Genomic DNA, 24,739 nt, shown 5'->3' with positions numbered 1-24,739 from the left:
TGAGTATTAACATACAGGCAGACTTCTTTTCTTTTTTAATTTTCATTTGTTTTTCAATTGGTGGAAAATTACTTTGCAATTTTATGTTGGTTTCTACTGTACAACAGTTCAAATCAGTCATAAATATATATACATACATATATGTATATATATGTATGTATATCCCTTCCCACCTGAGCCTCCGTCCCCTTCCCCCATCCCACCCTTCTGGGTTATCACAGAGAACCAGGCTGGGCTCCTTGTTATTTACCAACTTCCCACATAACAATTTTACACATGCTGCTGCTGCTGCTGCTAAGTCACTTCAGTCGTGTCCGACTCTGTGCAACCCCATAGACGGCAGCCCACCAGGCTCCCCCGTCCCTGGGATTCTCCAGGCAAGAACACTGGAGTGGGTTGCCATTTCCTTCTCTAATTCATGAAAGTGAAAAGTGAAAGTGAAGTCGCTCAGTCGTGTCCGACTCCTAGTGATCCCATGGACTGCAGCCTACCAGGCTCCTCCGTCCATGGGATTTTCCAGGCAAGAGTACTGGAGTGGGGTGCCATTGCCTTCCCCGATATATGTCAGTGTTACTTTCTTAATTCATCCCACCCTCACCTTCCCCCGCTGTGTCCACAAGGTCATATGCTACTAGATTCATCAATACCATTTTTCTAGATTCCATATATATGTATTAATATGATATTTGTTTTTCTCTTCATGACTTACTTCACTCTGTATAAGAAATTCTAGGTTCATCTACCTCACCACAACTGATTAAAGATAGACTTCTTTTGTCTAGATTCTAGGTTTAAAAAATCAGTACCTGCAGGAGAACCAATGAAAGAAGGATATAAAATTAGTATTAGCCTTTAGATGAAATTAGAATTATTTTTCTTGAAATATCACAGTTTCTTTCCATTTCTCCTTAGCCCTAAACAAAAATATTTCATTTAGAAATAGAGACAATGCTTGATAGTAACATCTGGTTAAGGATATCAACAAAGCTTCCCTGGTGGCTCAGGCAGTAAAGAATCTCCCTGCAGTGTGGGAGACCCCAGTTCGATCCCTGGGTTGACAAGACCCCCTGGAGAAGGGAATGGCAACCCATTCCAGTATTCTTGCCTGGAGACTCCTAGGGACAGAGGAGCCTGGCAGGCTATAGTCCGTGGGGTTGCAAAGAGTCGGACATGACTGAGTGACTAACACACACACACATTTTTACCAAAAAACGTTTTGATGTTCTTTTAACACGGCTTACCATGCTAACTTGAGAACCCATGGGGGATAAATCGCTAATTCCCGTTTTTTGACAGCACACAGTGTTATGTGCAGTTGACATGCATTATCACTTCACACAACAAAGCTACTGCAGGAAGGTGATGTTATCTAATTTTACAATGAGAAAGTGGAAGCTCAGAAGTTAAATAATGTCAGGCATCACCTGGCCCCGAGGTGGAAGAGGCTGAGTTCCAACAGCTGCTGGAACCTTCAGCCCATGCTGTCTCCTCCGTGTCATATTGAGATTGGAGCCACATGGAGTTAGTCACACAGTCCTTGCACTACCAGCCATGGGTTCCTGTGGAAGACGTAGCCAGATCTCCTCTGAGCACATATGCTGCCTGTCATGAACCGCTGCTCCTTGCTGGCAGAAATCGAGAATTCCCCGTCTGATCCAAATGCCTGGGGCAGGCCTTGTCTTCACGTCCTTCCCGCGTCAGTGGGCGCTCTGTGCACACAGGCCAGCACACATCTCCGCACTTCAGACATTGCAGAAGGATGCTTTCCTGAAAATAGATTATTCCGTGAGCAGTTTAGGACTGCTAAGGAACATCTAGGCAGGCCTCTCCCCCTCAGATGAGACCATTATGAATTTATGAAGCAAACGGAGGAGAGGGGTGTTGTGGTTTGCATTTTTAACCAAGTGTTTTCATAAGGGCAGGCAGCAGCTCTTAGATCTCCATCTTCTGTGGCTGTGATGGCAGGCTGACATGCTGATTTTGAGAGTAGGTTCTTCCCTTTGCTTTTGAAACTCTGCAGTACCAATTCCCATGTCAAAGAAACTTTAGTTTCTCTTGTGACAGTCCCTTGAAACAGCATTTCCATTTGGTCCCTAATTATCTGGGCTGAGCAGCCTCCAGACTTAAGGGTGCTTGTTAAAAACAGTCCCATGCTTGACTCACTGAGTCCAACTCACAATACCTGGGCATCGACTTCTCACCAGCTCCTAGGAGATGATAATGGGAAACAGATGTGGGCCCCACTGGTTTAGACTGTCAGTACGGCTTCACTTTTTCAGAAAATCATTAGGGTTGAATTACAGATTTCTTCATACACTCAAAATGAATCTCTTAGTCTAGAGAGAATTTTTCAAATTCAAAATATGATACTTCTGGTAGATTAATTAACTGTGGTTCTGCAGTTTCTGTTACTTTTGGAACACTGACCATCTCAAGTTACTCACCCGCAAGAAGCAAGCTCAGCTTCTCTTAAAACATTTACTGCATTTAAAACATTTAATGAAGGCATTTATAAACAAAAGTAGGTCCATTTTCAAAGATACAGTCTTACTTTGGTAGTCCTGTGTGAAAATTGCTATCCTGTGTTTTGCACAGCTTCTTTGTGAAATCATTAGCATTAGAACCAATCATGAGTATCGTAACCAAGCATCAGCGATCCACTTAATCCTTGTACCACCTATGTCTCTACCTAGAGATAACCAAGTGTTAAATCAAATCAAGTCCATTTCTGCTTCTTTCCTGGCTCATCATACAGTGAGAATATATGATGGAATACTTGAAACAAGTGTTTTAAAGTACTTTTGAGTACTTTCCCCCCCAGACAACCCAACATATGACTCTAGGCTATAGCACTTTCAAAGCAACCAAAACGGGGGAGTGGAGCAGGAGAGAAGGATGGCGTGGCAGTGGCTGAATGTCGCCAGTCAACACAGTCAAGTTCACAACTGAAGACTGTGCTTGATCCACATGACTGCTGATTTACCAGTCCCAACTTTGGATTTTTAGTTTCAGTCCCTTGTAGGCCCTTGTATCCATACTAGGAATGCGTAAGAGATTTGTATTCAGGAATATCCATCATGTTCCTCCAGAGTGTCACAGCTGGCTGGTGGAAATTCCATTCTGATAGTTGTCAAAACCACTGGATGCGTTATGTTGACGAACCAGCATTTTTGCTGCAGGGAGGCGGCCAGTTAGGGAAAACCCCTGGGGAGCTGGGTCCAGACTTGAAAGAGGAAAGCAGAGGGCGAGTCCAGAGTGTCTGAAGACTCCTCCTCTGTCAGCCAGACACTCTCCCGGGCTTTGTTTGTACCTTGAAAAAGCAGCATCCTTTGTCCTCACAGGTTGTTAGTTTGAGCTGAGACACAAAGGCTTTGCCAGAGGCTAGTTTTGTGGCGTCCCCTTGTTGTTGCACTTGATGTTTTTCTCAGGCACAAGCAATGAAATTCTTTCAAGTAAGGGACTATCCTTGGGTGCTCATTGTTTAGAAGCTACAGCTGTGCTTTAATGAGCCAACAAACTCTTGATAAATAGTAAAATTATTGCACAATGTTGTAAGTAAAATCAGTACCCCAGAATGAATGTACCCTTCAGTTGTTTCTTGAAATATAAATTGTGATGTTTTTTATGAATTCAGAGTAGTGATAGCCAGAGAAGGGAAACAAAAGACAAACTTTTGTGCTTTTACGTCTCAGAAATAAGAAGAATAAATAAGATATGCCTGCTATCAAGAGTGACACTTCACATGACAAGCACCATTTATTAAGTGATGCAAGGAAAACATTAAATTGCTTTTTCACAGTGAAAAGAACCGAGGTCCAGAAAAGTTGGGTGGCCCCCCTATAAGCACATAACTAGGCTGAGAGTGTTTCAGTCACCTCTGTTGAGTTACCCAAGTAGCCAGGGAGCCAGAACAGCCCGAATGGCTGGGCTTCGAGCTGCCTGTGCTGGTCGTCATCTACCCACTGCCCCCATGCTTCTGGGCGCTTGTCTACCCTGCAGCAAGCTCTTTTCCCTCTGTTTGATGGGGTCTTTTCTCCAAGATAGACAGGAAGAAATACATCATCCTGATTATGATTGCAGTTTGCCAAAAGCATTTTACTTGAACAAGTGGGATTTCTTTCCTATTTTTAAATTTCTTACCACAGTCATTCTAAGTCTCATTGTTTCAAATGCCTGCATTTTTCTCCCTTGGAACCAGCGTGACCAATAATCCATGGGTGAGACTGGCCACAGTGATGCTTACCAGATGTACGACGGAGAACAAGGAAGGGCTGGGGAATGAAGTTTTGAAAATCTGCCGCTCTCTATATAACACTGAGCAGATGCTGCCTGCCGAGGTGAGTGGATGCTTAAGTGGCTTTGCTGGGGTCATCCCTTTCCTTCCCCACCGCTTTTATTAGAAGGAGTATCAGCAACTGTGCTTGGGTAACGTTTCGCCTAAGTTATAGGTAGGTAAAGCCCATAATCTGTAACATATCAAGTGAAGAAGAGCAGTGCTGAAAGGATGCTTTGAGGTCTTTTTCTCTTTGTTGGAGCTCTGAAGCGGTTTTCTTTTCACAAGTCCCACAGTAGAACCCAGTTTTCTGTTTTTTTTTGAATGCCCTTTTATGTCTAACTCACGTTTCTGTTGCAAGAGGTCGCGGTAGTTCAAGTGTCGTGTTTGCCTGACCCAGGCCAGTTGGTAATGTAGTGGTTACGTTAGTGTTCCTTGGCGGGTTACCAGCCACTCTTGATTTTCATATACTTTTTTGACATCGTTGTAATAACACTGTATAACAACAATATTTATTCTCTATAAACATGGTAAAAACACACGTTGACCTGTGTTCTCTGTTTGATCCCATAGCAGAGCTGTCCCAGAGATATTTATGTAATATGTATATATATGCATCCTGCTGCTGCTTAGTCATTTCAGCTGTGTCCGACTCTATGTGACCTTATGGACTGCAGCCTGCCAGGCTCCTCTGTTCATGGGATTCTCTAGGCAAAAATACCAGAGTGGATTGTCATGTCCTTCTCCAGGGACTCTTCCCAACTCAGGGATCAAACCTGGGTCTCCTGTATTGCAGGCAGATTCTTTACCTCTGAGCCACCAGGGAAGCCCTATATGTATATATATATAAATTTCTACATTCTAAAATAAGCACATATTAGCTACAGTCCCTGCCATGGATCTGACCTCAGCAATATATTATTTGAGCAATCTACGTCTTAAATTTAAGCATCTGGATAATGGCATTAAGTTGATTAATTGATTTTTGAGTTTTTACCACATAAGAGATAAACTTGAAAATGAAATTGTAAATATGATTCTTTGAATCTTCATTGTAATCATGCAAGGAAAATGTTCTCATTATGAATGCACACTTAATGAATTGTTTTCTGAATGAAGGACTGGCTAAGTGTTTTTTTATTGAAGTTAAAGTATTGAGTCCATTTGAAGATGTCTTCAGCCACCAGAATGACAGAATTATTCTTTTACATAATTAAAGTACCAACACCAGAAAGCACCCCCCCTTACTCTGATAGCCTGTGATTTCCTCATATCCACTCCCTCTTTACTGGTGGTCGGCTCTGCTGTGTTGTGAACACCTGGAGAGCGGGACCCATGGCTACAGCATCTCGTTCCCGTCAAGGCAGGATTTAGCAGACTGGAGAGTGGGGACTGAACAGCGCTAGTTTCCCCCATCAGGGTGAAGAAATAACGTGGTTTTCACCTTTGCCTTCACATGCGCTAAGATCGCGCATTGTTAGGTCAACTCCAAACGCCACAAGTGGCCTACTGTCAGTTCTTCTGAATCTAGGTTAGGAAAACATTATTTCAGATCACTGGACCTCCATTTTCTCATCTCTGAAACAAGGGGTTAGACCCCATGACGTCAGAGGGGACTCTTATTCCGTCTGTTCTTCAAGGTCTCTGGTCCTGGGCGGAGTGTGAGCCGAGGCTGTATGTTCTCTTCTTCATCCTCAGCACATAGTCCACTGACGAGCCCATCATTCTCTTGGGGTGAGGAGTGGAGTGCTGCATTGAGCCCCATTTTGAAGCGGATCATTATCCCTTCTCTGATGTAATCTGATGAGATGAAAGATCATTATCAAGATCATTATCTGTTGCCACAGTGCCTTTTTTTTCCTTCATTTTTCTTGTGCTGCTCTGTCTTTTAATTGGATATGTATCTAGATTTTTTAAAATTTCCTAAGGATGCCATGATTGAAGGAACTTTGCAAATCTTCTGTTTGTATTAATCACTAAATGTGCTGAAATGTGAATTAGAATTATTACAAAGGAAGGAGCAGTATGATGACAAAATGGAGATGTGTTGTTTATTTTCCCACCTTTGGAGATCACTTAGTCTCATTTCAGACTTCTCTAAGATTTAACATCACTGTGGCAGTAAAAGTATTCATGACTCTTCTTTTATTCTAGTACCTTTGGTTACCCTGATGCATGGTGTGTGAAATGCGATGGCCTAATTATCTCCAACAGGACTTAAAGGGGCTTACTTTTTCCATCATCCCTGTTTCCCATCCCTCCCACCAAGTTCCCATATGTAGAGATTTTTCTTTTTTTTTCCTTCATGACTTTTCATAACTGCCTGCTGCTGCTCATGGTACTTGTTTACTTATGGCCCTGGTGGTTGTGCCGATGACAGATATGACCAGAAAGATAAAAGTCGCTGTCTTATACAGGTCACGTGTCCCCCAGTCTTGAAAGTTAGGCATCCTCCTTCCCAGCTTGTATCCATGGCAATACATGAACCATTCTCAGGAGTGGGGGATCTGTAGAACAGGAAATGGGCAACTTGGCATAAAACGAGCTCTTGGCATTTAGATTTAAAATTCCGCATCACAGCTATTTGTGGCTGCCCCCGAGAGCCCATGTGGAGGCACAGAGAGTAGTGTTGCAGACATCTTGGCTGGGTGTGTGGGCATCCGCCACCTGGGTGACCCCCCTTCCACTTAGTGTGATTGTTCGCTCTCACGGTTAAGGCACTTCTGATGACGTCAAAAGCTTGATTTTCAATGACCCCTATTCCGGCACACTTTGTGTTCCAGGCCCTTGCTGCGGGCCCTGGCACACCTTTAGGTGCTGGATACCCCCCGGGCCAGCAGGAGGCAAGGACAAGAGGTGGACCAGTCTCGCTTCTCTGACAACCATCAGCCACAGGGCCCAGGACATCCCCACGAGTCCCAGTCCACAGCAGGGAACAGCCTGCAGGACTCTGACCTGGCTTGGGGCCCTGCCCAGCTACTCCTCTTTCGTTAAAGGCTTCTCACTATTGTTCTGTGTCCTGATGGCCAGACAGCTTGAGCTGTGAAGGTGCCATGCAAAGGGTTTCACTTTGTTCCTTTCACCTTTCCTGTAGCTCTCTAAATCCCTCTGTAAACATCCTAATAAACTGTCCTCTTGTAACAGAGGGGAAAATGCCTGATGAGTATAGTATAGTACTTAATTACAAAGTATTTAGCCAATAACTGTTAACTGAGATAAAAAAAAAAAAAAAAAACCCACTCAGTAGCTCTCATAAAATGAATTCTTCCATTTCTGGATGTCCTTATCTGGCTGTGGGATACTAGCCATTATGCCTGCTCAACAGGATATAAAGGTGATTGCCATAAATTTTTCATTGAAGCTAAGATAGCTTAGTGATGTGCTTATTCTGAATATTGTAAGTTCCTGAAAAATAACCTGTTTACCAATTTCTGATAACTTATAAGCAAATATGAGTGTTAAGAGAGGGAAATAATACAGATAATTTGAGGCTTCCCTGGTGGCTCAGATGGTAAAGAATCAGCCTGCAATGCAGGAGACCCAGGTTTGGTCCCTGGGTTGGGAAGATGCCCTAAAGAAGCGACTGGCTACCCACTCCAGTAGTCTTGCCTGGAGAATCCCATGGACAGAAGAGCCTGGTGGGCTACAGTCAGTAAGGGTGCAAAGAATTGAACACGATTGAGCAACTAACATTTTTTTTCAAATAGCAAGCAAATTTGGAATACAGAGAAGGAAAAACTTTCTTGCCCTCAAATGAAGCAGATAGATGAATGATCACAGTAATACAAGGTGACAGATAATGTAGGAAATATCTGACGAAGTAGAGCCAGGATGTAGGAGTGGCAAACCTGGGCCATCAGAGGTGCTGTCACGGGAAATAGGGTTTTCTTGTGCCTGTGTAAACTGAGACCTAAGGATGAATTGAGAGTTGATCACACAGAGAGACAGCAGAGGTTGCATCCATCGCGTGTGAACACCCAGAGGTCTGTGAGAGCCCAGTGTTCCCTGCTGGTAGCCACAGGCCACATGTGGGTACTAAAATTAAGTTTAAATTAAGCAAAATGGAATGAAATTCAAAGTGTAGTTTCTCAGTGGCACTAGCCACATCTCAGATGCTCACAAGCCCACGTGGTCCTCGCCTGCCCTGTGGGACAGCGTGAATGCAGAGCGTCCCAGGATGGGAGGAAGCCCTCCTGGGCGCTGCCTTTCATGGACCGTGCAGGATGAGGGAAGGGGGAGCCGTGGTTCCAGGGAGGCGGGCAGAGGAAACAGATGAGTGCTGTTTGGGCTCGACTGCCACATCCCTGAATTTACATTTCACTTTCCCGAATGGTTTCTGCAGGTTTTGGCATCCCAGGTTAAACATCGACATTTCTCTTTGGCCCGGATGCTGGGTGAGACCCCTCCGTGTGCTGCCTGTGCTTGAAGGCACACAGAGCTCTTTGCTGAATTAGATCTATGTTTGAAGCACGTGTTTGGCAGAACTGTTTCCCTGCCAGTATTGATCTTGTGTGGCACAGCATTCCAGTCTGATTTCCAGCAGTGGCCTAAAAAAAGATCATGAGTAGAATTCCAAAGAGACCTTTACCCCAGACTTTAAATAGGAGCTTCTTTATGTAGCCTTATTTTATCCAATCTGTATAATAACCTAAAAGAATTATGAAAATACCTGAAATGTGAGTTTTTCTTCTCTGATAGCTACTGTTAGGGTAGCACAAGAGTAGGAGGATCGATCAGGCCCGCACAGGGCAGTGATTCTGTGTTCTTTCAAAAACAACCCTTGCTTTATGTAATGAAGTCGCACTCACTGTCTGGTCTTTGGTCCAAGTGTTCTGTTCTTTACAGCTAAAATCAGGACACCAAGGGAATATGTAACTGGGCAGGGAGGAATAGCTTGAAAATTTGTTTTCTACGCTTTTATACTTTGGTTGTGAAGGATTGTTATGTTTATCTTATAGAAAAGGCTGCTCTCTGATGACAGATTCAACCAGTATGAAAAAGAGCTGTAAATAAAATTAAAATACATCTGTGGTGATCTGAATATGTTTTCATTTTTCTGGACCACAGATAGTTTTCATGAAGAAGGAACATCTTGGGTATATCAAGCATTCAGTTCACCTTGACATTAACTCTCAGTTCAGTTGCTCAGTCGTTTCTGACTCTTTGCAGGCCCATGGACTGTGGCCCACCAGGCTTCTCTGTCCATGGGGTTTCCCAGCAAGAGTGCTGGGGTGGTTGCCACGGCCTCCTCCGGGGGACTTTCCCGACCCAGGGGTTTAACCCGCGTCTCTGGTGTCTCCTGCATCGGCAGGCAGGTGTTCTACCACTCGTACCACCTGGGAAGTCTTGACGTTAACCGTAAACAGGTTTTAAAATGTTTAAATTTCCGATTTCCTTTGTTACACTGAATGATAACTAGATCTTTTTGATAATGTTAACAGTCAAGAATAGTTTTTGTTGTTAAGCGTCTCGTCGATGCTGAGCATTGAGCATCCTTATTTACTAACACTTATTCTCACACACACACAGAACACTGCACAGTAGATACAGTTGCCTCCATTGTACTTGGGAGGAAACTAGGGCTCTGAGAGTTCAGAAAAATTAATTCCAGCCCTCTAACCATCTAGTGGGATCCTACGCAGCCATTAAAATAACAGTATTGTAGATGAGTATGTGATACTCTGAAAGGTTTTATCAATTAAGATGGTGAATTGAGTGAAGCAGGTACCAAACCCTACATCAGGGTGGTCCGCTGTGTGTCTTTTGAACAGTCACCGACGCGCGCGCGCGCGCACACACACACACACACACACACACACACACACACACACACACACACACACACACACACACACACACACACACACACACACACACACACACTTGTAGGAAAAGGAGAGGAAAGACGCCTCCAGAATCGTGCCGGGGCTGTGATGCATCCCCTCTCCTTCTCACTCACAAAGTCGCCCTTGTGGTTCCAGGGTGTGAAGGAGCTGTGCTTGCTGCTGCTTGATCAGGCCCTGCTGCTCCCGTCGCTGAAGCTTCTCCTGGAAAGCCCAGACGAACGTCTGCATGCTATGGCCCTGGACCACATCACTGCCATCGCTAAGGTACTCCCCACTGAATTCACTCATTCTTACTTTGCAGAGACATGCATTGGTATTGCAGTTCTCATCAATAACAGCGGTAATTTACTCAGGACTGTTTTACTTACACTCTGACCACAATAGCTGTTTGTTTGTCTACAGTAGGTATTTGTGGTTTGCAGTAGATATTTGTTGACAAAACATTTTCTAAGCTTCTCCCGTGAACCACAGAGTGTATCTAGTGCCAAGAATGCAAATCCGGATCAGGATGCATTTTCTCTAGAGAAGCAGAGTATCAAGTCTCTTTAAGAAAATTTCAGAGCCACCTGGCGCTAGCGGACTAGTCTTGCCACTTGAAATCTGGGGCGAGGAGCTCCTGACATCAGGAAGATTTTCTGTGCCTGCATGTGTTTGGTTATCCACTAATTAAAGGTGAGGAGGAGTCCTGCTAATGGCACCAGCGGAAATCTCAAGCTTGAGTTTCCTCCGGCAGCCGACAACGCCACTGAAGCCCATCCTGGCTTGTAGAAATGGGAGCCAGTACCGAGGCTAGAGAGCTCTCCCTGCAGAGTGGCTGCCTTATTATCGTGAAGATAATAGTTTTTAAGGAAGAAACTTGTACTTCCCTTTTAAATTTTACACTTTAGATAGCTCAGAGTTGTGTTTCAATGAATTTGCATTGTATGATCCTTCTGTGGGACACTCACTCTTTCATCTGAATTGTGTATGTGTGTGCTTTAACAACAATATAAGAGCGTGTCTTCTAGGGGCCAGAGAGGGTAGGTGAATCCTAGGGCAAAGGTGCAGTGACAAGATGGATGAAAAGATGTCTTGGATTTATAGCTTCATTAATGACAGAGGGTACAGAAAGCAGGACATAATTGCCTTTGGAAATAGTCATAATGAACAAGATGAGAAAACTGTCATGCCTTTATTCATATTTTCAAAATAATGTAAAGTTTCTGTGTAGATTTTATTTTTAAAAATGCCTTTTATTATCATTGATAATTGAGCATAATAGGGGCCTTTCTGGAAACTAGGCTGAAGTATGAAATGGAGGGGACTTGTCTAGCAGTAGCCTCTCTGTGCTAAAATAACAGTTGCATAATACTGGGATTTGCAAGAAACTGAGAGCTGCAGTAAGATTTTTTTTCTTAGCTGATTTTTTATTGGAGATCCAAGGCATCAGGAAGAAGGGAGAGCTAGAGAACCAGCGTGCTGTCAGTGTTTTCCTTCCGTCACCACCCTTGTACACAGTATTCATATCTCTGCTCAAGTATTCCCAATAAAACTTGCCATGGACACCTTTGAGAATAAAACAGTGATGTATTAAACATTGCTGTTCCCTATTCATCCTGTGTAGGGCATTCCTGATGTCCTCATGAATTCCATAGGAGTACAGATCCGTTTTCATTGTAAAGATTCTTTATCACAAATGCATCAGTCAGAACTGCAACTAGAAGGGGAGCTCCCTAACTGTGAACCAGCCCTGCTGACTGCCTCACCGCCCCCCAACACACACATGCTATCAAAATAAGAAACTAAACGGGGATGTTGCCCACACCCAAGTCATTTATAAATGGCACTAGTTTGCCTTTGTGACACTTTATCTGCACATTTGATATACAGTCTTGTGCTTAAAACTCTGGATCTTGAATCATTTCGACTGTGGCTGGTTCACCCGGAGTTGTGATGAAAACACCCGAAACCCCTGTGGCCTTCAGGTGCAGAAATCAAAGCCAGAGGTGTAAATTGCTGAGGTGAGTCTGTTTCCTACCACTGAGACCCTTCTAGGCATTCAGTAATGACACTGACTTGTAACTTCTCTACTCTAAGATGAGCACTCCTGTTAGGCTGGCCCATCTGCGACCTTCACGTGCGTTCACGGAAGATTTCACATCCTCCAAGGAACTAAAGTGTTGCTGAGTTTTCCAATTTTTAAACATATTTTAACTTTTATTTTGAGATAATTTTAAGCTCCCATTCAGTTGTAGGCAATAACACAGCAGGATTTTTTTATACCCTTCATCCAGTTTCTCAAAGCGTTGACATCTTAACATGACTTTAGTATCCTTATAACGAGGATGTTAGCAGAGATACGATCTCTGGACCTGATGCAGACTCCACAGTTTTACATGCCCGTGTGTGTGTGTATGTCCATGTTTAAAGTTCTGTGCAGTATTGTCACATGGAGATTCATGTGACCAGATCCATAGTTAGGATCTGGAACAGTTCATGACAAGGATCCCCTCCAGCCACCCTTTGTAGCCACAGCCACCCACCCCCTCCCTCTCCTACTCACCGAGCAACCAGTGAAGGCGCTCATCTGTTCTCCATCTCTGTAATTTTGCCGTTTCAAGAATATGATATACATGGAAAGAAATTACTGTGATTTATCATTGCTCTCCCAGCACCATTAAAAAGTCATGTTACCCTTTTCTAAGGGAAGAGTTTCATTGGGCCTTTTTGCAGGTCTCCTGTCAAGCTATTTTACATCATACTTGGTTTTGGCGTGAAAAATACGATGTGAAAGATACTGGTTTTCTTCTTTTGTGTTTATTTTCCTATTCACTCTGCCCATTAGTGGGCGACCCTGAGTTCATCAATAACTTGTTTCTCCCTTAATGGTTGTTGGCAATAGTTCCTGTTGATACTAAAAGGAAAAAAAAAATTTTTTTTCAGAGAAACTCCTCTGATAGGTGTCAGTCATTCTTGCACAGTGCATGGATCCAGGAGAAAAAATGCACCCCCCTCCACTTGCTGATAATGTGTATTCGTCATAATATACTGACAGCTTTATAGGGGTTTATGTTTCAAAGGATGATGCTTAAATGCTGATGCCAGAGACCGTAGTGGTTTCTCCTCCAATAGCGGTGTTCACTTCTCTAAGCTTTTCTGAAATTGAAAACCTGTGGTGTTTGGTGTGTTCTTCTTACCAGTGGCCAACAGCCTCTTCCCTGGGCCAGGAAGAGAAAGGCCTTCTTAGGGATTATATCATTGGTGAATAATTAAAACCCTGATGTGGTCCATACGTCAGATCACCCATTCCATCAGCCTCAGTGAGATTTAGAGCTTACCTTCAAAACCTTTTTTCTCCAAGAAGGATATGCCTTGATGATGTGTTTGAATCTCCTCTTGGGGATATTTTCTACCAGGTGGAAGTCTCTTGACTCATTTCATCAAAGTAAGCAGATCTGTGTTTATAATATCTCCGTGGACTACAACATTTTCCAATTCATAATTCCAGACCAATGGTAGCTTCTGCTCTTTACTGCTTCCTCCTTTTCAGTGCTGCTCAGTACCTCTGTCCCCACCTCACATCGCAGGGACTTGCCTGGACCACATACCTATTAAAAGAATCATTCATGGAAGAGAGTAGGACCTTTGGCACCTAATTAAGTGTTTCTCCCTGATGCTAGTAATAACTGTCTTCCAGTACCAACTGTGCTGGATGTTATAAAAGGCCCTTCCTCACTTTCCCTTTTTAATAATCCTCTGGGAAGATACCATTCTGGTTTCACAGATGAAAACACTGGAACTCAGGGGTCATATAGCCAGCAAGCAGCCAGAGCTGAAACTGAAGCCCTGAATCCGGTGTTCAGCATCTGTGTTTAATCACACTGCTGCTTTTGACCTAACTGGTAGACTCTCTTATATTGGAAAAAGGTTATCTCTGTAGAGAAGTGGACTCACTGAAGCATCTTGAACTGGATAATATCAGCACTGAAAATAGTAGTACAGAGCTGGTCTGACAGCTTGCCTGGCACAGGGCTTCCTCGTTCAAATTCCCCAAGTCACTGGGCCCTGATGGAGCCTGACTAGGGTGGGAGCCGACCAGTCCTGGGTGCCTGTGTCAGGATTAAAACCCTCACAAAAGAGCACCTCCAGAATGAAGGCTCCTTTGAATGCGTGGCCCTCAGTCCTGCCCGGTAGAGTTGTTTTCACATCACAGTCCTTCATGTTTTTAATAACTGTGATTTTGCCGTGAAGGCACCAGAACCTACCAACATCACCCACAGTGACCAGTGTCTCGGTTGGAGGGAGAGCTTTAAAGGTTCTCAGGAAAGCATGGTTGGGTTAACATATTTACAGTTGGCCCTTGGACAGCACAAGGGTTAATCTAGGTATTAGTTAGACTTGGCCCTCCGTCTCCAAGATTCCTCTGCATCTGTGGTTTCCACCGTCCAGGGACTGATGTAACGTCCAGGCAGTGATGTAATGTTTCCTACTGAAAAAAAAAAAAAAATCCCGCATAAGTGGCCCAGGGTAGTTCAAACTCAGTTTAAGGGCCAACTGTGTATAAAACCATGAGGCCTTGCTTTCTTTATTCCCCCTTTAATTCAGTCCAGATTTCCACTGAGGCCCTCCCTGGTGAGCATCTGTGCTACCATCGCTGGGTACCCACGATGGTAGCATCTGTACTACCCACAACATTTCCTTCTCTGCTGAAGTCAGGGGTACACACGGCCCTCCCGACCCCTGCATGCAGTGAGAACCAGGACTTTAGGCTGGGCGCTGGACTGCCCTGTTTGGTGTCCACAAAGTCCTTCTTTGGCTTTGGCCCTAACGTCAGTGGTTTTCTTCTAAGCATATCCAAACCAAGTTAGGCTGAAGCGATCCAGTCATGTAGAGGAGAATCAAGCAGCTGATTTCCTATATATCTTACAGATGTCAGTTGATGTTAAACCACCCTCTTTTTACAATCACCGTTCTTGCACCTTTTAGTCTCTCAGAATTTTGGGCATATATATACTTACTTCTAAATGGCATGCGAACCCGAACATAATCTAAACATGTTACTTTCACCCATCATTTCTTCATTCTCAGCTGGTGGTTAGTCTTCTTGATGAAGGAAGCTCTGGTACCACATATCTCCCAGTATTCTCAACTGGTTGCCTCTAGCGACAGGCAGCTCACTCCCTGTGGGTTAACCTGTGAGGTTTCTAGACAGCTCTGAGGGGTGGCTGACCGACTTAGCACGAACAGATGTATAAAGTGCCCATTGTGCACAGCCTGATACTGTGTGCAGGACTGAGGAGTGGGTAGGACGTTTGTAAAGACGAAATATCATCCCTCTGTGTAGAGGAACTGTGTCATGGGGAGACTGACATATGAAACAATAACACAGGAGCTAAGGAGGATGAAAAGAGGGCAAGTGAAAAGTGTGGGACGGGCCAAGCTCAGGGCCCCAGAGTGAGTCACTGAAGCGACCAAGCTTTAATCATCCTCAAAGGTTCTCTCCCGCTGTCAGATCCTAAGTCGGAGGACTGTCTGGATTTTGGCTCCAGAAGAGGCACACTGCTTATCCCAGGCCAGGAGTGGGGCTGATGGTATTCCAAGAAATGAAGTCTGAATGGCCTGTAAGTCAACACAGAAAACAAAGATTTATTTGCGGGCGTTTTTCTTATTCTAGGAATACACTCGTGTTGGCTTTTTATTTTTCTGTACTTTCAGTTGGTGTATTAAATCACTCTTACTAGTAATAGTGTATGTAGCAGTGAGACAAATATTCTTTCCTGAAGTAAACAGTGAAATTATATCAAATAATCTTCTTTAAAGTAATTGAAATGAGGTCCTTCATGCATTATGCTACTGGGATTTCAGCTTCCCTCATTACTGTAATTACTCTTAGCTTCGTATAGATCCATAAAATCAAAGATTTAATTCAGAGAAGGTTCATTACCTATTGTTGAAACAGGAATTAAGCAGATAACATTTTAATGGCTTGGAAGACAGTAGTGCTTTATGCTTTAATAGATTTTTTTCCCCCAAGATCAGCAAAGTTTCTTTTAGTCTCAAAAATTAATCACCAACACCCCCCCCCCCAAAAAAAATTCACTGATAGAGAAGACAAGCCTTTTACTCATTTTCTGAAATATGTAAGCCCTTTTCCTTCTGTGCTTTATTCCTGACTTGTGTGACTGTAATAACTCCAGCCATTTTCTGAACTTAAACTCTATTCCAGGCATTGTGCTAGGCACCTAAACACATAGATTATCTCCATCCCTGTCTGTTGTCTGTATTTCACATGTGGAAACTGGGCCCTGAGAAATTGTCCTCAACGAGGTCACACATCTATCTAGCTAAAAAGCCAGGATTGGAAATTGGTCTCTAACCCAGAAGCCTCTCTGCCTTCTTTTCACAAGACAGCTCCTTCTCACTCCCATTCAAAGCTATTTGATCGGAGGAATTAAATCAGCTAATCCTCCTAGGCTTCTCTCATATTTATTTCCAACATCCAGCTGACTCCAGAACTGACAAAATATATTTTCTTCCCCAAGCCCTAAAAGCATCAATCAAGCCAATGTCAGGGATGTGTGATTCTCCCCAGACCATATTCCAAAGTGACTCCTGATCAATTAAAAAGTTAGATATTTTTAAAATCAGAAAATTATATATATAAACACAGACATACACATACACACATACCATGTCCTTCCAGGAAGTTTAACTTCTAAGCTTTAAACCAATAGGAAAAGAGTCATAAGGGAATGCATCCTTTCCTGATAATACACAAGTGTAAAACTCCTACAAGACAACAAATAACCAAATAGAATTGCAAACAGTAGGTTAGAATGTCTATTATAACTAAAATCAAGGTTAATGTTTAAGTTACAAAAGAATTCTTCATGTGTACAATGATGTTGAGATTCCAATAAATGAGTAAAGGATTTGACCCTTCCCATAGGAAAAAATAAAAATGACAGGAAATGTATGGGGAAAATTCATTCTTGCTAATAAACAAAAAATGAAAGCATCTTTGAGATACCAATACATATCTCCTAAATTAGCAAAGTAGTTTTCTTTTCAAAGTAATAACATCCAAAGCTGGGAAACTTATAGTGAAACTGACACACTCCCCCCAATAGCAGCGCTGTGCGCTGGACGGTCCACGTCTCTGTGTCACTGCTTTCCTCTCGTACCCTCAGCCAGAAGATGTTTTGGACGCTTTGCCCCGTGTAGTAGTCTGCTTGGGCTGCCGTAACAAAGTGCCACAGACCAGGCAACATTCAAATATTAGAAATGTGTTTTCTCACGATTCTGGAGGCCCAGAGTCCAAGATCTAAGGAGCCAGTGGGATTGATTGATTCTGAGGCCTCTCTCCTTGGCTTGTAGATGGCTGCTTTCTCCCTGTGTCCTCACGTGGTTTCCTCTTGGCTTGTGTGTCTGTCATCTTCTCTTCTTATAAAGATACCAGTCATAGTGGGTTAGGATCCATCCCCATGACTCAGCTGACTCGTTTACCTTACTTACCTCTGTAGAGGCCTTGTCTCCAAATGCAGTCATGTCCTGGTGTCTTGGAGGTTAGGACCTCAACACATGCGTTTGAGGGGATATAGAGATGATTGCATGGCATCACCAACTCAGTGGACATGAGTTTGAGCAAACTCCAGGAGACAGTGGAGGACAGGGAAGCCTGGCGTGCTGCAGTTCACGGGGTCACAGAGAGTCGGACACCACTTGGTGAGTGAGCAGCAACAACATGTGCATCCCGTAAGACCCCAGCTATGCCTCTCCTCATAAATTATCCTAAGGGGCTTCCCTGGTAGCTCAGTCACTAAAGAATCTTCCTGCAGTCCAGGAGACCCGGTTTCAATCCCTGGGTTGGAAAGATTCCTTGGAGATGGAAATGGCAAACCCACTCCAGTATTCTTGCCTAGAAAATCCTATGGACAGAGGAGCCTGGTGGGCTACAGTCCAAGGGGTGGCAAAGAGTTGAACATGACTTAGTGACTAAACCACCAAGGAGGTAATTCAAATAAAGAGAGTATATGTGCAAAAATCATTCATTTTTAGTGTTTCATAATGTCAAGTAACTAAAGGAAATCACTCCTGAGTATTCATTGGAAGGACTGATGCTGAAGCTGAAGTGCCAATACTTTGGCCACCTGATGCAAAGAACTGACTCATTGGAAAAGACCCTGATGCTGGGAAAGATCGAAGGTGGGAGGAGAAGGGGACGATAGAGGATGAGATGGTTGGATGGTATCACCAACTCAATGGACAAGAGTTTGAGTAAGTTCTGGGAGTTGGTGATGGACAGGGAGGCCTGGCATGCTGCAGTCTGTGGGATCTCAAAGAGTCGGACACGACAGCGATTGAACTAAACTGATGTATAGTAGGAGAAGTTAAATAACTTGTTCAATAGACTACATTATAGCCATTAAATTTTTTTAGAATGAAAACTATGTGAAATATTTTTTAAAAATTCTCAACATATGAGCAAAGTAGGATACAAATATCACACAACTTGACTGGGCAAATATATCAGCATATGGATAATCAGTGGAGAGAAAAAGTCATGTTCTTGAGGTGATCCTGATATAGTAGACTTCTTTCTGTTTTAAGATGGTTTCCGGCTAGGTTAGAAGAGCAGTTCTAACTGGTAAGACAGGACCAGGCTTCTGTGGGTAGGTACCACCAGATTTTTAGTGCCATAAGTTGGAATTTGGTTAAAAACAAGGAAAATGAAGATAAGTTGAGGCTTGACAAATTAATGTAGCAGCTCCAACATGTGGCAATGATGCCAGAACTCTGCTGTACTGAGAGGAAGAAGCCAGGCTGGCCTCGGTGCTCCCAAGGCAGGAGGCTTGGTGTGTGGAGAGGAGCCCATCTTGACTGCCGGTGACCTTGGGCAATCCTTTCCTTCTCTGCCCCTCAGGCTTCTCTTGTTTAAAATGTGGGTGTTGGAATGGGTCCTTCGAAAAGCCATCTCTTTCTTTATTCTTTCATTCTCTGTTTTGTCCCACATATGTAAATATACATCTACGCAGTCTGTTCCTTGCACATGACAATTATCAAGTATACTCTGGCCATGCATACATCCTTCAAAGAGCCAGAATCGGGTAGAAAGTCAAAGAAAGGAAATAGCATCAGCCACTTTGTTTCTCCAGCATTTGTTTATGAGAAGCCAAATCAGAATTTCGCCCCCACCTTCCCCTGGCCGCCACCCCGGCTCAGAGGAGGTCAGCAGTCTCTGCCTTTCTTTAGGGAACCTCTGAGCACACCAGGGCCAAAGGTGGAACATCCGAGTTCACAGCCGTGACTTCAGCCATTGGTTTTCTCACCCAGGATTGTAGATGGAGAGCTTTGGGGGGAGGTGGACACCCACCGTGCCCCCTGCCCTGGGACAGGGCAGCTGTCCCCAAGGCACATCTTGTGGGAAAATCCAGTTTTCAGGGTGTCCTCGTGCTGGAGAGAAGCAAACAGAAGAGAAGGGGTCAGAGGGGCAGCAGCCATCGGCGTTGACAAAACCCCTGTCTCTCCCTCGAGCTGGAAAAATCCATCATTCCCTTTATAGGAGCCTGAATTTCAGGCCCCGAAAGAGAGGGTTCATGAGTCAACAGAAAGAATAATAAAGGTGTCCCAGCCTTGAAGACTTACTCAGGGCAGCACAGAAAGTATCAACCTGCAGTGTTTGTACTTGAGCCTTTTATCTATGTATTTTATCAAAAACATTTGCCTGTAGCATCCTGGCACACGCTCTGCTTCCTCCTGGACGGTTAGGTGGAAGCCTTCTTTATTTTTAAGGGTGAATCAAAATAACAGCACACACAGTGAGTCAGCTGCCCACTCGCATGTGTGTGTGTGCGAGTGTGTGCTTGCACGAGCGTGTTTGGAGGCAGCGGAGTGCAGTGAAAGCATGTGAGCTTTGGAGTTACTCACCCATTCACACATTTGCTCCACAAATCCTGCTGAGTTCCTGCCACGAGGCGCATGCTGTTCTGGGCAGGGGGTGCTGTGGGGTACACAGAAGAGACACCATCCCTGCTCTGGGGGAGCTCGTGGCCTGGGAGAGGGCGAACACATGGTAAACACCCGTGAACCCATCAGAGAGTAGGGCTTCTGGTCCAGCTCACCACGGACCCGCCACATGACACGTGACACCTGACTGTGACCTCGCTGAGCCCCAGTGTGCGCGTCTGTCCGGTGAGATCAGAGCCACTTTAAAGAGATATTGTGAGGCTTAGAGAGAAGGTGCCTCACTCAGCGGCACGTGGAGGGGTCTCAGGACGCAGCCGGCACGGCAATGGGACTCCAGTCCCGATTTCCCACTTAGGAAGCAAAAGAGAGAGGGAAGGAAAACACAGAGCTCATCAACAGCCCGCAGGTGGCGGGTGAAACCGCTCATGCTCCCTTCAGCAGAAACACTAGTCTTGTCCCAGCTGCTTTTGCTACCACCTCTGAAAACACAAACAAACAAACAAAAAAATGCAAAATTGAGTTCCCCCTCTGTCTTTGTGAGTCTGAGGTGAGCGAGTGGAGTGTAAGTGTTGATGGAGGCGAGAGGCTGAAGAAGGGAAGCCCAGGCTTTGCCAGACTCTCAGTTCCGAGGCCAGAGTCTCCTGCTGTCCTGTACACGTGCACAACCGTGACAGGGTTCAGTGGTGGGGCTCAGTCAGTCAGCACATGTTGATTACACTGGATGCTGAAATGGAAGACGTGTAAAAGCCTCTGCGCCCTCTAGAAGCTCCCAGTGCAGCAGGGGAGGCAGACGGACCGGTCACTGTAACCCAGCCCCAAGAGGGAAGGGAGGTGTGTGCGGCGTCTGGAGTGTGGAGGGAGCAGGGACCGGCTTGGCAACAGATGTAGGGGAGACGTCACCCAGAAGGCAACACGAGCTGACGTTTACCTGGGGCCTGGAGAATTCCATGGACTGTATAGTCCATGGGGTCACAAAGAAGCGGACACGACTGAGTGACTTTAACTTTCACTAGAAGGATCACAGGGGCTAAGACAGGCACCGTCTGCTACTGGGCAAACTCTTATCCTCAGAATTTCTATTATTCTCATCCTTCCAGCCAGTAGGCGCCTTTGACCTCATCTTCAGCAGCCTTCCCTCCTTGTCAGGGAACACAAATCACAAGCACATGGTGTTTAGTTACCTAACAGAGTTGGTCTAAACAGGAGAAAACTGGCTTTGAAATGCCACATTATCTCCACAGTTCCTACAAGCAAAACTATTAAAAGTACACAGTGACATGAAGTAGAAGCCGTCTTTGAAGCTGTTTTTTAAAATGTTTATTTTGTACTGGAGTATAGCCAGTTAACACTGTTGGTAATAGTTGCAGGTGGACTGCAGAGAAACTCAGCCACACATATACATGTATCCAGGCTGCCACTTAACACTGAGCAGAGTTCCTGTGTGAAGCTGTTTTTTTAATGTAAATGAGAAGCTCTGAATTTTGATCTTTGATTAGTATTGACTTGATTCCTTACAAAAACATGGACGGTAATATAAAACAGAAAAATAGAAGTTAAGGGTCAAAACTGTGGAAAGCTATCATAGACCAAGAAGACCAGGGAAAAAATAGAGAGATGATCCTACCAAAAGAGCGCAGAAAACTTTTTTTTTTTTTTTTTTTAAAGGTGAGTTTGGTTCTAAGCTTCCGAGAGGCTTAAGCAAGAGCAGCTTTTAAATACCTCCTGTCGGTTATCCTATTTACACCCATGGGGCTGATGGATATACCTTCTCAATGGAGCAGAAAAAAAGGTTTTCCTGTTCTGAAAAGAATTGTTTTCACAGGGATCTACATAAAGGAGAGGGTTGAGGTTAAAGAACATGGACCGTGGTGAGGCACAAATGAAATGGTAAATGTGCTTATTAAAAAGTTCAGGCTTTGAAGTCCACACTGACCTAAATTCAGATTCTCGCTCCACAGTTTACTGACCACGACATTAAACAAAATTCTTACCCATCAATATCCTAATCTGTAAAAGTGCGGCCTTCACAGGGTTGAGCTTGGGGGAACTCAATGAAAGGAGACGTGTCTGGTGTGTGGTACGGTTTCTGACACGCAGTGTGGTAGCCATCAACGTGATTCCAGGGGGAGCCGCTCTTGGTTCATGGCCGTGTCTTCTGTGAAAAGGAAACCAGGCCTGTCATCTCATGTATGCGATCTCAGAGATGCTTGTGGCGTGGGTTGCTTTTCAAAGTAGGCACTTCTCACCAGGGAAGAGCAGACTCTGCTGACAGAAGCAGAAAGGCAACACATTGCAAACCAGCGGGGAGGGCTGTGTCTGCTGGTGAGGGGGTCAGCCACGCTACTCTGACGTCCTCCCGTCTCTTTTCTCGAAGGTGAATGATTCAAACTGTGACCAGGAACTTCTTTCCCTGCTCCTGGAGGCCAAGCTCTTGGTGAAGTGCCTCTCCACTCCCTTCTACCCACGTCTCGTTGAGCACCTGCTGGCCAGCCCCCAGCCTGGGCGCTGGGACCCTGAGGAGCTGGCCCGACAGCTGTGGGAGGCCGGCCATGAGGCTGAAGCTGGCTCACTCCTCCTGGCTGTGCGGGGCACCCATCGGGCCCTGAGGACCTTCAGCATGGCCCTGGGTGCAGCGCAGCTCTGGGTATGAGCACGCCCACCTGTGCCCACCTCCATCACCTCCCTGAGGAGAGCCTCCGGAGCCCAGTGCTGTCCCCAGAGGTGACACGTGTACTTATTGATGGTTCTCGGTGGTTCCAAAGAATTGCAAATAAAGCTGTATATAAATGATGAGCAAGCTGCCATTTCTTGAACTTTCTTCTTCCTTTCTTCTGTTAGTTACCCTGCTTTCTTACTAGGAGAGACTTGACTCTTGACTCTTCTTGTTTTTTTCTGAACCATCTCTTCTGGTGGTGGTGATTTAGTCACTAAGTCATGTCCGACTCTTACAACCCTAAGGACTGTAGCCCGCGAGGCTCCTCTGTATGGAATTCTCCAGACAAGAATACTGGAGTGGGTTGCCATTTCCTTGTCCATCTCTTCTGGTAGAGGACAATGAATACAGTGTCTAAAGCCGCAGTCCAGGCAGTTGGCTGTGGTGGTGGAGGAAGGGGAGAGCGTGGAGAATGGCCAGTGGTTGGAGCACGTCCTGGATGGAGGAAGTTTGGACCTGGATTCATGTCTCAGGTTAGTTACTCCACTTTGGGCAAAGTCCTCCCTCTCGGAGCCTTGGTCGGTCCTGTGGACAATGAAGGTTGTGCTGTTTATCTCTCGGGGTTGTTGAGTGTCATGTGGGGCTCTGTCAGATACTTGGCAGGAGCCCAGGAAGCCGTACGTCCCCTCTCCCCACTGAGTCGTGTAGATGAGCTGTGACTTGAAGGGCCCAGGCAGGTGATCAATACCCATACCTGAGGGCTGCCCGTTGATTAGGGATCTCCAAACCTATCAATATCACCATAGAAGCTGACAGGTTTGCAGGTCTGTACAACCTCTGTGACCGGCGGGTGGGCTGATGGAGCCAGCTGTACACTTCCTGCCAGGACTGGCTGGCCCCAAGTCACTAACACACAGGAGTGTGGATAGCAACACCCCTGGAAAGATCCATCACAGAAAGGGGGTTCCCTGCACAGAATGGCAAGGACCCCAATGCATACCTCACTGGTACTCGCTTCCCTGCAGAAGTGTGTGCTTGAAGGTGAAGGTTCCGGCTGGAAGTCCTGAGCTGAGCTCTTAGAAAAGTCACACCAGGTTCCAGCCACAGCGATAACCCAGGCAGCAGTTGGTGGGGAGCAAACTCCGTGACTGAAGGACCATCAGAGGGTCCGTCCGATGCACACTGGTCTTTACCTCGACCCCCAGGAAATATTCAGAGGGAGAGAAGGGTGGCTGTGCCTTCATAGAATGTTTAGATAGATAATGTCTTCTAGGACAATTCTTTATTACAATGAACACTTTTTAATTACTTTAAGGAATGTGGAGAGGCGCCTTCTGGTCAGTTTCCACATTGCCCTGTCAGAACCAGAAGGTTTTGGGGTTTTGTTGTGTGGTTTTGCACTGTGCATCATTGACGTGTGGCATATTGGGGCAGCTTCCTCTCCACCTTTCCTCCCCACACTGTCACCAGTGCCACACACACACACCTGGTTGAGTCCAACCTTCTGTATAAGAGTAACTTCACCTTACTTCACATATTGTCCTCATCACCACCACCATCATCATCATTACCATCACATCATCACCATCACCATGATCATCACCACCATCATCGTCATTGCCATCATATCATCATCACCATCACCACCATCTACTATCACCATGCTCATTGGCTTCACCTCATTTCTGCTCCTATGGGTGTAGTTCCAGTCCTCTGATAGGAAAAAGTTCTTGTCATCTTTGAAGACATATTGGTATAATAGCTCCACTCTGCTGACTTCTGAACAGTTGTCTGTTCCAGGATTGAGTTCCTCGCCTGAACCTTCAGCAGCACCTGGAATTTGGGATTGGCTTGCACAAATCTGTTCTTAGGAAAAGGCTGAGCAGAATTCTCCCAGATTAGATAACATCTGTCCAGGCTGAACACAAGGTTACAGAGATCTTCCTAGAACCCTGATGGCCCTAACCGTGCAGTTGGCGTTAGTCAAGCCACTGCTAGGAAGCATACCTACTGACAATTTGG

The 24,739-nt window shown here is 45.0% G+C and overlaps 1 protein-coding gene across 1 annotated transcript in view; it reads left to right on the top strand.

Moving 5' to 3' along the window:
- Positions 1–22,857, top strand: part of NBAS (NBAS subunit of NRZ tethering complex) — a 308,496-nt gene extending 285,639 nt beyond the window's left edge. The window contains exons 50-52 of the mRNA XM_061154831.1: positions 4,199–4,337; positions 10,255–10,383; positions 22,439–22,857. Of these exons, the coding sequence (XP_061010814.1) occupies positions 4,199–4,337; positions 10,255–10,383; positions 22,439–22,714 (544 nt within the window). The 3' untranslated portion in view covers positions 22,715–22,857. The remainder of the gene's footprint in view (positions 1–4,198; positions 4,338–10,254; positions 10,384–22,438) is intronic.
- The last annotated feature ends 1,882 nt before the right edge of the window (positions 22,858–24,739 follow it).

Source organism: Dama dama, chromosome 11 (assembly GCF_033118175.1).
Source record: "Dama dama isolate Ldn47 chromosome 11, ASM3311817v1, whole genome shotgun sequence".
NCBI lineage: Eukaryota > Metazoa > Chordata > Mammalia > Artiodactyla > Cervidae > Dama > Dama dama.
This window is presented reverse-complemented; position numbering and strand designations above follow the sequence as displayed.